This window comes from Phoenix dactylifera, chromosome 5, assembly GCF_051530095.1.
Source record: "Phoenix dactylifera cultivar Ajwa chromosome 5, Ajwa_hap1_PhDact_Kaust_v1.1, whole genome shotgun sequence".
NCBI lineage: Eukaryota > Viridiplantae > Streptophyta > Magnoliopsida > Arecales > Arecaceae > Phoenix > Phoenix dactylifera.
In genome coordinates this window covers 1,306,968-1,320,905 of record NC_143194.1, presented here as the reverse complement: position 1 = coordinate 1,320,905, position 13,938 = coordinate 1,306,968, and the positions used below count along the sequence as shown (strand labels likewise).

At 38.6% G+C, this 13,938-nt stretch overlaps 1 protein-coding gene across 1 annotated transcript; it reads left to right on the top strand.

The window, feature by feature from the left end:
* Positions 1 to 555: 555 nt before the first annotated feature.
* On the top strand, positions 556 to 13,151 carry LOC103706906 (uncharacterized). The gene is made up of 4 exons (XM_008791175.4): positions 556 to 922; positions 1,364 to 2,269; positions 12,309 to 12,356; positions 12,436 to 13,151. Exons 1-4 carry the CDS (start codon positions 728 to 730, stop codon positions 12,874 to 12,876), a joined length of 1,590 nt encoding a protein of 529 aa, XP_008789397.2. The 5' UTR covers positions 556 to 727; the 3' UTR covers positions 12,877 to 13,151.
* The last annotated feature ends 787 nt before the right edge of the window (positions 13,152 to 13,938 follow it).

Sequence of the window (13,938 nt, the reverse complement as noted above, 5' to 3'; positions counted from 1 at the left end):
TAGTATGTACTGGTGAATACAATATTCTACAAATTATATATCAATTTATCTAGAGACTGCCTTGCAATATTAGATGACTATTTTAGTAAAAATGTATTATCTGACCATGTACTTGTATTGGTGAATATTATATTTCTAAAATTATATATTAATTTATCTGAAGATATATATTGAGATATTTAATAATTATTTTATTAGATACATATTATTTAGTTGGGTTACATATTTTATATTTTATATAAATTTTTAAAATTTTCCCCCATCACCCTTCCCCTCAACGCAAAGCAGACTCGTTTCCTTCCCATTCACCTCTCCCGGTGATTTCCCCATCTAAAATTACCACTCAGCCCTTGCATTAATTCCTGGTAATCATCTCCTCTTACACCTTAGCATCAGGTGCACCCACTATTATTTTTAATTAACTAAAGCCACTATCTTTCAGTCCGGCCACGTCATCTAAGACTTGGAATTCTCCTTGGGAATACCTATGGTTTAGTTTAGTTCAATTGGTCCCTAAGGTTCACTATATATTTCCCCTTCGCTGTTATCATACAATTTATTTTTTTTAATCTCTGACGGCGTGCGAGGGTGGGAGAGAGGGGAAGAGAGAGAGAAGGGGGCGAGCAAGCCCTGATTCCCGAGTACGGCGACGGAGGGCGGCGAGGAAGCGGGAGATCGACCGGAGGGAAAGTGAGGGCCGTGGGATCGGATCTTGGCGGCGGATCGGATGGCGGAGGAGGACGGGCGGAGCGAGAGCAGCAACTACACGTCGGAGGACGAGGGCACCGAAGACTACCGGCGTGGTGGCTACCACGCCGTCCGCGTCGGCGATTCCTTCAAGCAGGGGGCCTATATCGTCCACTCCAAGCTCGGCTGGGGCCACTTCTCCACCGTCTGGCTCGCTTGGGACACCGTCCACTCCGTAGGATCCCTAAAACCCTCGGTTTCTTTCCGTAGAAGCTCAATCCATCGCTTTTTTTTTTTTTTTTAGCAGAGTCTCAGTGATCCGTTCTTTTTCTCCGAAAGAAAGGAAGTTTCTTCTTTTTTTCGTTTTAAATCCTTTTTCTGAAGTGTCGAACAAGAAATGGCTTCAAGATTTGTTCTCGTTTTCGATTTTTCAGCTCTTTTGCTATAAGAGCTGTTGAGAATTGATAAAACGGAGGCCTTTTTTTCCTTGCTCAAGAATTGAGGAAATGGCTTAAAAAATTCGATCTTGATTCACGGCTGCAGCTCATTTTTACGTGGAATCTGATTTGCTTGATAAAAACCTGATCGTTGTTCCTGGAAAAGTAAAACCTGTCTCATATGCTGGTTAAACATGGAGGAAATAGCATCAAAATCTGATTTTGCTTGGGTGTTGCAGCGGTATGTAGCCCTGAAGGTGCAGAAAAGTGCGCAGCACTACACGGAGGCAGCAATGGATGAGATAAAGATCCTGAAGCAGATCGCTGAGGGGGACCCAGATGACAAGCGGTGTGTAGTGAAGCTGCTCGATCACTTCAAGCATTCGGGACCTAATGGGCACCATGTGTGCATGGTGTTTGAGTTTCTCGGGGATAACCTCCTCACCCTCATTAAGTACACTGACTACCGGGGGGTTCCCCTTTCCATGGTGAAAGAGGTATGCCGCCACATTCTTGTGGGGCTTGACTACCTCCACCGTGACCTGCAGATCATCCACACTGACCTCAAGCCTGAGAACATTCTCCTGGTATCCAGCATTGACCCTGCCAAGGACCCGCGTCAGTCTGGCATTCCTCCCCTTATGCCTGCTGTCAAGTCCGACGACCGGTTACCCGAGCCTCCAACCCCTGTCAATGGGGACCTTACACGGAACCAGAAGAAGAAGATCAAGCGGAAGGCAAAACGAGCAGCTGCTGCCACATCAGGGAGTGCTGTGGCCCCAGCTACTGTGGATGCTGATGGGGCACAGGATTCATCTGCGCCTGACGATGATGGTGATAGTAGTGTTGGAGTGCACAATGGGGCATTTCATGCGCATAGGAGGGGGAGCAGGAACACAAGGAAGAGGCTGGCCATGGAGGCTGACCTACGGTGCAAGCTGGTGGACTTTGGGAATGCTTGTTGGACATATAAGCAGTTCACAAGTGATATACAGACAAGGCAGTATCGCTGCCCTGAGGTGCTTCTTGGGTCCAAGTATTCCACGCCTGCTGATATGTGGTCGTTTGCCTGCATTTGCTTTGAGCTTGCGACAGGTGATGTGCTTTTCGACCCACATAGTGGGGACAATTTCGATCGAGATGAGGTAAACAACATTAAATTGTTACCCTTACATTTACAGCTTTTCATTTCCTTATTTATTTATTTTTTCTAATCAATGGTTTTAAATCATTTTCGATACTCATGAAATTTGATGGTGCTTAAATTAGTACTACCAGAAACTGCTCACCTGTCAATTCTGATACCTTAAGATTTATTTTTTCTAATCAATGGTGTTAAATCATATTCGATCCTCATGAAATTTGATGGTGTTTAAATTAACACTACTCAGAAACTGCTCGCTTGTCAATTCTGATACCTGAAGTGCCTTTTGCCTGTACTCACAGTTGTGTTAAATCTTTCTTAAGCGTGATATATATGAAAACAGATTTTTGTCATTCATATTGCACCATTTTATCGTCTATGAAATAAATTGCATAATCTGTGCAACCAAAACTGAAACAACCTAGGCAACTTATCTTTCTGTTGCCAACATTTGTTCTGTTGCGGATGGTGGTAGTAGTATGGTGATTAACACATACTTGTAGATTATGGTAATGAAGTTTCTTCTAGGCTTTATCTGCTGTTAGTGTGTGACATACATGCAATTTTTGGTAGGAGCAGCCATATCACGTACCTGTGGTTGTCATATGGTGATGAGGCAACATAGGTTCCAAGACAAAGCTTTGTCGACCTATAATTTAATCATAGCCTTTTTTGCACATATTTTCACCACATTATTCCTGCCAATAATTGCGATATAACTTTATTTTCCTATACTCCCTCGAATATCAAGAACATATATAAATATAAAGTATCCTTGTATTGTAAAGGTTTTCTGCTATGAGCTGCATTTCTGGTATCATCAAACAGAGGCAAGATCATACAGAAACACGTGACTAGTTCAGAATATTTTATAACTCAATCTTGAGTGTAAATTCAACAAAACTTACCTCTCACTCTTTTTGGTGTTTCTCGGGAAACTTCTTTAGAAAAATGAATGTTGCTTCTCTATTTTTCCCAGAAGCAGGCAATGGGAAAATCTAAAAACTTATAGTGGAAAGAGTTAATAAAGTAAATGGTTTATCATAAAATACTTGTTTATTATTAAACTGGATTACATATTGGATATTGTGAAGGCTAGTTTATCAAACAAAAGATATATTTAATTCTTTTTTACTTAAAGATGGAAACTTAAAAGCCTTTATTTACAATTTAGCTGTCTCATGTAGTTTCAAATCAAATTTCTGGCATCATATGCATATTTCAATAGTTGAGACCTGTTTTAGTTTTTTGCATTGCTTCTTTTGCTTGTTTATAGTTAAGCAAATTTGCATGTGAATAGGTGTCTTGTTTTCATCCCAGATGCATGATACTATCGATAACTTACTTTATAGGAGTTGAGATTTGAAACTATCTTTTGCCTTGATATCCTTCACCACCTTGTGAAATTGGAAGTCTGTGAATTTCATTGTTAATAACTACAGTGAAAGGTTTACATATGGAAAATGATTTTCTGTAGCCTTCCAGTTCTCCCTTTTTCTATTAATGGAATTTGCAGGTTGTTACCTCATAGGCATATATGTCTACAAATAATATCTTGTCAAATAAGATATATTTCCATTATCTTCTTGACACTGTCTAGTCTTAGATTGCCAAAAGACTACTAACTGTGCGTAAACACTCATTTACATCAATATCTTTTTAAATCTAATTTTCCAAATATTTGGCAAGGAAATTTAATAATTTGACATTATATATCCAAACAAAAAAGTCTACCTGAATTTGAAATTTCTTTTTCCTCTCCTTAAATCAGTTTTCACCATAAAAGCTCTCTCTCCTTGACTCCTTCATGGTCAGCCTCTTAATTTCTATTCTTTCTTTTTGAGGAAGTATTTTTTATATGCTCTATGCCCCTTGTTTCTACCATACATGGATGTAACCTGAATTCAGTTGCTAAATTTCTGTTGGCATGGCTAAAGGGATTGTATAAGGATTCTACAGTTGCCTATGAGTGATTATCTCTTGTAGTTCTCTAAACTTTCATTCAGTATGCCATATGCTACTCTTTTTTTTCTTTTTCATAGTTAATTCCATAAAATTTGAAATATTAAATTGGGAGATCTGGCAACCAATAAGTCAAAATGTGTAGACTTAGTAAGCATCAAATGATCCATAGTAGAGCAATGGTACCTTCCCTTCATTTTCCCTTTTACAACTTCTCTCTTTATGTGTTGCTTCACAGGCATAATGGAGAAAATTGGTTAAGAGAGAGTCAATTAGAGTTGATCATGAGCCAAGTAGCCTGCTCAGCCCGGCTCGAAATTTAGTAGCCTTGGGCATCAAAAATAGCCCCGTGGGACGAGCATGGGCAAAAAAGGAGGCCTGATTTAAAAATCGGGCTAGGCTTGGAAAAATTGAAAAAATAGCCTAGCCCGGCCTGAGATTATATAAGCATATATATTTTATATATTAATTTTTTTAAACTAGTTATATATTATAATGAACATTATATTGCACTTAGCCTATAATAGTGGGGGGTGGGGGGAAGAGGAAATCAAACTGATGGGCGGGCTTGGGATTGGCTCTTCAAGATTGGTTCGGGCTTGGGCAAAAATGTAAGCTCAATTTTTGGGCCAGGCTTGGGTAAAAATTGCAAGCTTGATTTTTGGGCTGGGCCGGGTCTGGCATAGGCATCGGGCCTAACTTCCACTGTAGAGCCCGGCCCGAGCTCGAGCCCAACCCAAGCCCGGCCCGAGCTCGAGCCCAGCCTAAGCCCACCCAGGCCTGAGCCTAGCCTGAGCCTGACCCAGCTTGGTGACCTAGCTTGGTGTTTGATCAGTTCTAAAGGCAATGTGATTTGGTGACGAGCAGTCTGTAGGGGCTAAAAACTTCTTAGTTATTATGCTTCTCAGTTCTTTGTACCGACTACCAACTCTTGTCTCAATTGTTTCCATGTCACAAGACCACCTTGAAGCAATTCTGACTAGCAGATAGCTAGCCCCTTATACAAGGTTTTCATTTTTTAATTCAATTTTTTAACTTTTAAAATTTCAGGTTATTAGCATATCTTAGTATTGCCCTAGGAGTAGCTGTTGATATCCCCTCTTATGGAGAATCATGACCCATGAAAACCAGATGTATGGAATAAATAGTAAATATTTATTTCTTGCATGCTGTGGTAGTTAGAAAAGTCAAATAATCTATTTATTTGAAGAAGGGCGACAATCTTGCATAATGCTTATGCTTATTTATAAAATGCAGCAATCGTAATAATGTGTTGTTTATAATCCTGTACATTCAAGTTTATAATTTGAACATGCAATCAGCTTTTTATAGTTTTATAAGAGAATCCTAGAAGTTGCAGGACCAACAATTAAAACCTAGGTCATCGTAAAATCGATAGGTGGAACATTCCTCATTAGCATTTAGAATCACGACAATTTGCACATCATTTTTGAAGGAGGAACATGTTAACATTTCAAGTGGTCTTGAAATTTCAAGTTCTTAAAAAGATTTTCACCTCAATCCTTAGATGATCCTTTTGCTGATGTCAACATTGTGTAGTTATCGCCTTACGACAATCAAAGAAAAAAAGCTTTCAATAAATAATTCTAGGAATAAGAGAAGGAACAAGCCATATTTTCCATCAATGGTAAAATCTCTGAAGGCAATATTCCTCCCTTAAAGTCTCATTTTATAGTTTAGCAGGACCTGGTTGGTCCGGGACATATGAGTCCTCAAGACCAGAAGTGGAACAAACCAACATTTTGATGCTTGTTGGCTCAAGTTTGTGTTTCGGAGGGTGTACAAGGATTGTTGGATATCTTGAGGGTATGGCCTAAGTTATTTATTACTTTGTTTGTTTTTATGTTACCATGTGAAGCTTTTAAGCAAGGTTCTTCAAACCGATACTGAGGCCTAATATCTGTCGGTGACTGGCACAGTATGGTACGGATCTGTATCATGCTATTTTGGGATGTACCAAATTTTTTTTTGCCGATTTCAAATTGAAATTGGCAAAAGGTTTGTTGATTTCACTTAGTGAAGTCGATAAACCATTTGTTAATTTCAATTTTTAGCTGATTTTGAATTGAAACTAGCAAAAAAAAAAAAAAAAAAAGACAAGCCGAGAGGGCTTTCGAGCTCGCTCTCTCTTTCTCTCTCTCTCTCTCTCTTCCCCTCCTTTCGAAACAGGGGCAACCCCTGTCAACGAGTTGAGAGAGCTTTTGAGACCTCTCTCTCTCTCTCTCTCTCTCTCGGCTTCTCTCCCCCTTCCTCTCCCCCCCTCTCTCCCCCTCCCACCCTCTCGCTCTCCCTCCCTCTCTCTATTTTCATCTCTCTCCTCTCCCTCTCACTCCAAATGTCTTACCGCACTTATGTTTCAAACGGATGCCTCGAATTGTGCCGATAATCGACTGGTCTGGTTCGGTACGTACCAACCGGCTGGTTCAACACAGTTTAGCATACCTTGCTTTTAAGTGCTGTTGCAAGAATCTTTTCTCATCAAGGCATGCTATGTGCAAGTAATGTGGATTTTTAATATCATGCCATGTAACTTACATCGCTGTATTGAGTCATGCAATTGAGTCATGCACAAATCATAGGGGATAAGTGTTATATGTTCTTGAATGTAATTGAGTGCAAGTCAGTCTTTGTTGGTTGAGGGTAAAGTTGTCAAGCTGTATTTAAAGATGGATGTATGGGTTTGTCTTGTCTTGTATTTTGCAAGTACAGAAGTATTTCCTGTTGAGGCATCCATATGATGAAGATTTATAGTTGTGCACAAGTACTACCTGTAAAGCAATGTAGAGGTGCTGCATATAGCAACATATATAAAGTTATCAATGAATTTGTATATGGAACCTAGCTTGACCATTTTAAGTGTGTCTATTGTTTGTTGGAAGGTCCAAAATAGATCTATCTGCCAAAAGGTACTTATTTGTAATTTGAGGTCTTATCTACTAGTTGGAGGAAGCAAGGATGAAATCGAAATTCAGTTATGTGAGATGGGTTCTCTTTTTTTGGTCTTTCTATTTCAGTCTTTCAAATAAATGATTTTCTTCCTATAAATAGCTGGCTTTTTTGGAATCTGCTGATCTATAGATTTTTCGGCATCGAATACATGGGGTCTAAACACAAATCCATTTTTAGGTGTCAAATGGTTTTACCATGGATTTTCTCATTTTCTCAAGAAAAAAATTACAATTATTTCACCTAATCTAGCTTAACCTGATCAGGGTGTGTTTGCTGTTGTTAACAAAAGCATTTCTGCGACTCCATTTAAAAAGTGCTACGTGGGACACAAGTGCTACTTGGGATGCAGATGTGCTTGGTAATCTTCAATAAAAATTGCTACTAACATAAACAGAAGTCAAAAAGCTGCTTTAGGAAATGTTAGAAAATCTTGTTTTTGGCTTATGCATATAGAAAGTACCAACTGTATTCCCATAAAAATATGAGTTGCCTCACTTAAGAAAAGTCATATTGCAGGTGCACATGAATTAGGTAAACTTAAGTTTAATCTTCTCATATGGACACAACACAAACCAAACATATGGTCTTTTTCCATTTGTTTTTTAATTGCTTAACTTATTCTCAAGAAAGATTGATTTATGCCTGATAGAATTAGACTGACTCTGTTGAAACTTGAAACCAAATAAATTTAAAGCAGATGATTTCACATGATGCATTTACCTTAAGCTGGATAGGTGAAAAAGTGTTTCTTTCTAAAGTACTTCAGTTAAAGCTTTTCATAAAAGAGTCTTCTGAAAAAGAAGCAGCAGTACCAAAATGTTCTAAGGCTTGACCCAACTCACATATGACATCTATATACATACAAACACTAATGCAAAATAAGTATCATCATTTGTAGATCATTTGAATTTAATATCAGCATATAAACAACAATTACAATATTAAAAACTAGAGTCCAGCATGCATGCCTTTTGAAAAAAATAATTTATGGGCGATGGAGGTGGGGTGAGGAGATGTGCAGGGGGTTACATGGTGGGGCCCACATTGGGGCATGGGATACAGAGGAATGGCACAGTTAAAATGAGGTGTGGCTTCATGCTCTGGTCCCGGCCCATGAGGCCATCCTCAAAGAATTTCCCATTATATATAGAGATTACCAAGCATGATGGAAAGGTGAGGAGCACGAATAGGTGAGGTTATGTATGCAGAATCTCTGATAAACAGCACTCAGTTTCTGCATATTCTCTGAACAGGAAAAGTTAGCAACGTAGAAAGTTAGCGTGGAAGTCCACATGTGATATTATTTACAAAATTTTATCTGTCCTCTAACCACCATCAAGAACTAAAAATATGTGTAACCATCAAGAAAACTACTAGGTAGGAATTTTTCTGTAATTTTACAGACAATAGTAGTTTTAGCACCAAAGTAGTATGCAAGTTTGCATAGCACTGAATGTTTAGAGTGCATATCACTTATGGAAATAAGCATACATATCACAAGTTACAGAAAAATATGTATTTCCGGTTCTGTTCTGTTAAATAGGCAACCATGAAGATCAGAAATGATTTCAAGCTATCTTATGCGCCTGTTATGTTGAACTCATATGTAAGCAAAGAAGGGATCTAATTCGAAACTGTGAAGATCAGGAAATAAGGGATTTACTTTGAAACTTTTTTTATTGAATAAATTTTGTTCTCTCTGAACTGACATGCATAAACTAAAAAGAGGGAAAAAATTACAATAGCTACAAGCCTACAACCAGGTCTCCATACATAATGCTGTTGAGATTTGTTGTCGGAGAAATGGTTTATAAGTCTATCGATTGGCATTTATGATATAAAATTCAATAAATGAGCAAAAATCCTAACAGTTACGTGTTTTCCTAAAATCTAGCTCTGCACATGTATTTCAATATGAAGTGCTTATCTAGTCCAATCCCAACATGTCATTAGAGATCTGAGCAGGTTTTTGTGGTGAGAGTTCTTGGGTTGACAGGATCTGAGGAAGCAAGTAGGTGAGGCGGGGCCTGTGGCATCATCACCATTCTTGAAGGATATTAGAGAAAATGAGATTGTTGGAAGGGAAGAGATGGAGTCAGGGGGAGGATATGGTTCTGGTGCTTATGGAGGGGGAAAAAAGGACTACCTGCTGCTTTTTTCATTTTAACCTTTCAGAAGAGTCCCTTAAAGAAAGACAGAGAGACAATAGCAACCTTGTTTCTTGGCTGCTTCATTCTAGTTTCTTTCCCTGCAGCTCATTTGTAAGGATGGAAAGAAAGAGCGAGTTTGTTTGTCCCCCCCCCCCCCAAGCCCTAGGGGAGGTGATTGGTAGTGGGTTGGGAGGGTTTGAAATATTTTATGAGAGTCGAGTGGTTTGGGGATAGCCCAAAGCATAGATCCCTTTGTCTATTCTTACTCATATAGTTTATTTTGCATGAAATGCTGGTATAAATCAAAATTAATCCTTAAGCCTTACCCAAATATATTTTACATATAAATTTGAATATTTATGTTTCATTTTACTTTTCAACTGTAAGTGAGCATCAGAGGTGAAATATATTTGTCGTGAAAATATACACACTTAGGGGGCGTTTGGTATGGGGTGATCTTTCTAGGATCAAGGGTGATGTGGGTGGAGGTGATGAGATCACCGCGTTTGGTTGCACCATAGTGATCCTACGTGGCGGTGATCTTAAATCACCTCCACTCCTCAAATCACCCCCCAACTTGGTGATGGGATACTCGTCCTTGAGGTCGGGAATCCAAGATTACCCCAGGGCAATGATCCTGGGTTGAAAGTTAAAGACAAAAATACCCCTCAAGTTAGCAGAAAAATTGACATATTAATATACCATCAATATATTATGTCAATATTATATATATATATATATTATGTTGATATTATATATTATATTAATGATATATATTATATGATAATATATTACTAATTATATTATTATCCTATTATTATTGAAGGATAATTTTAAATTCTAGTAGAAATATATTATTATTTATATATTTATATAATGAAAATATTTAATATATTACTATATTACTTCTATTTATCTTATTTTTCTAATCAAAATAATTATTAGTATTAAAAAATCTATTATAAGTATGAATAAAAATATTAATTCTATAATGAAAAATAACATATTTTTATAAGATTAATAATTTATGTGGTATTATGTGGTATTATGTGGTCAGTGATCTTAGATCTTCGTACCATACCAAACAAGTTACTCATGGATATCCGGAGATTTTTAATCACTGGACCATAACCTACCAAACACATTGATCTTAGATCACCGGGGATCAAATCATCCCAGTATTCGGATCACCGGGGATCTTAGATCACGGTGGTGATCTTGTTGGGGTTACCAAACGCCCCCTTAGGTATTGGTGTAAAGTGTAAACTGCTCTTAGGAGCTAGTTTTAGCAGAGCCTGTGTTGCATATTGCAATAGGGCATTGGCCTTAGTCAATCTTGTGGATGCTGAGTGAAATTTCAGAACATATATTTTCCTAGCAAAGAAATTATGTGAGGCTGTGGTTTTGATTATGCCACCGCATGAATTAAATGCATGAAGAACACTAACCTTTGATCCATTAATGTCTTGTTGAAGCCTGGGTAGGAGGTGAACCAGAGAAAATTCTTGCGTGCATTAGTGCCGGGGTTGAGAAGCCCAAAATTTTCATAATATTTCCACTTTCAGGTAGGTAGCCTGGAAAAGATGCATAAGAGGGAACAATCAACATAAAAGTGATAGAGCTCTAGAATGACTGCTACAATATCAATTGGTCCCTTTCTTGCCTGCGCTTCTGCACTTATTTTTATGACTGAACTAAAGTCTTGCTTTATGCTAATACTGCTTTTGCCGGGCCGTCTTCTTTACCTTTTCTGGAGCACAATCATTTAGCTCATATTTGTCTCATTCTTATGTCATCCTTCCAGTTTTTGGTTGAGGGTCATTGTTATCATGTCACCCACTATTTTTTGTTAGAGTTCAATCCACATGCGATCACCCAGTTGCTCGTTAGGGACTACATGTAAGGTAAATGCTCCAAAGAGATGACCTAGCAGGCTTAATTAGTTTGCTTGAGTTGTTATAAAGCGACTTAAACAAATTTTCTTGAGCTAGCAGTGGCAATTAATTGTTCACTTTGGCACTTGCTATGCCATTGCCAGTAGTTTGTGCTTGCATAAGTAACAAATATTTTGATTTTTGTTTTGTTTTTGACCAATCTAGATGTCTGCCATAATTTCCACTTGCCAATATATATACCAGTGGCTGCTAATGTTGGTTTTTTATTGTTTTGATGTCCCATATGATTTATTTAAGAAGAAGAAACATAATGCTAGGTTTGCTTGAATTTTTGGTGTCGTGTTGTGTTCTTTGTATTTCCAACGTGCATTAGATATGTACTCGTATGGTAGGATGTTCGGACTACAAACCTGATATTTACCATGTTTCATAAACTTCAACGTGCGTCTCCAAACACCAAACCTGATATGAAACAGGTTCATTAAATATGCCTTTTGTACTGCATGATGCTTGGGCTTGCAAACTAAATTTGCAGCCCATCCAGATCAGGATAAAATCCACTCCTGACATTCCGAGTTATGCACGGAAAATACAAAGCCCCCTAGAGAGGAGCAGATAGGTGCTCCCCTGAGCATACATAGCAACAAATTCTGCAACCTGCTCCATCTTGCATTGCTAGCATAGAAATTTCTATGCTATTTTCATGTCATTTATTATAGAAATTTCTGTGCAGACACTCATTCTACTGTCCTGCATTAATGTTGCCTGCAAACACATTGCCATGTACAGAATTTCATGAGTTGGACGACTGCATGTTCTTATGCACAGGTCTAATAGAAATAACCTTCTCCTAAATTAAGAGTTATATCTTTGCTGCTTTTTTGTACACTGGGTGTGCCAGCTTCTGCTAATACACGGATATGGTATTTCCTTTCTTATAGGCTTTCTGAAACATCTGTAATTTGGATGATCTAGATTGACTGCTATGATGTTGTAATAAGGGAGAAATCTTTACTGGTAATACTTGAGCTATAATTGTTTTTCCATTTCTTGTAATTTGCAGGATCACTTGGCACTGATGATGGAGCTACTAGGTATGATGCCACGCAAGGTAAAGCCATCTTTCCCCCAGTTAAGTTCGTCTCTAAAAGTTCTTTTGGTTCAAATATTCACTCAATGCCTGCTGCCAGATCGCCTTGGGTGGCCGATACTCTCGTGAGTTCTTTAATAGGTATGGGGACTTGAGGCACATCCGCCGCTTGAAGTTTTGGCCCCTCCATAGAGTGCTCGTCGAGAAGTATGACTTCAACGAACGAGATGCAAATGACGTGGCTGACTTCCTTATCCCTATACTTGACTTCGTACCAGAAAAGCGTCCCACAGCTGCCCAATTGCTTCAGCACCCATGGATTGATGCAGGACCTTTACGGCGTGAACCATGCTTGCCACCTAGGGATCGAAGCCAGCCATCAGATGATGGCATTTCTGAGAAGCAGAGGAAGGAGAAAGATGAAAGGGAGGAAATGGCAGTGGGATTGGGGAATATTGCTATTGATGGAGCTTCAAGGCCAACCAGAGATCCTCAAACAAGAAGTAAATCAGGCAAGGCAAATGCTACGGCCTCTAGGTAGGTAGTCATTATGATATACAAGGTTTCCATCTTCAAAATTAGCTTGATTTTGCCTGTGTGCACGTATTCTGGCAGGGAGAATGATAATCCCTTCCAGTTTTAGGTGTGTCAAAGGATGGGTGTAAAATGGAAGGTCCAAGTGTTCTATTAGGGTGGAAACAGTGGTTGAAGTGGGTTTATTTGTTGGGGATTTGATCCCTACTAGCTCGGATATTCTTGATTCTCTGTATGATGAGCTCCCATTTATTCAAATTTCTTTTGGAATGGACTTGTGCAGATGCAACCATCTTATTAATCTGGAAATCTTGAAATAATGCTGGTTTACAAATTTTAATTTGGTGGTCTGAATGGCTATACAAACAGAGAAGCCTACTCCTGATTGAGAGCCCAGTTTCTTGTATGTAGACGCTAACTTTAAAAAGCACAACCGCTCGAAAGTTCTGAATAGAATGAAGGCAATTATTATCTGCAACTGTGTTTCTAGAATTTAAATAGCAGGAATGGCGTGATAAAGTTCTTCTGTAGGAATGGCACGACAAGTTACAGGTTCGAGTCCTGATGGCAGATCTTTTGGAAAATCTGAGACCAGGAAGAAGTATGTGTTTTAGTTGGCCAGGCTAAGACATACATGGCAATGAGATCCAACCTAGTTACCCCACTTCCAGTTCCACTAGAGCAAGCTCTCTGCACCCACTCAAAAGAAGGCAAATCGAATGCATGGAGCACAATCCAAAAGAAGATACTGACTACTACAAATGCTGGTAAATGGATAAATCTGCTTCCATTGCTTCTTCTAGTTATGCTGAAATGAACATATTCAGCGATGGTGAGTTTGGTTGAGTTGATCATAAAAATACGCACGTAAAGCTCGCTTACGAAAAAATGATAGCAATACATGAAATAGTAACGTACGGATGGAAGCTGATTATGCTTTATCATTTTCAACCATCTATGGTAGATTCTAAGAATAAGTATCAAGTAATATGTAACTAATCATCACGGTGGGGCTGATTCTGAGAGTAAGGGAAAATCTTCAGGATGATTTTGTCCGGGTATAACATAA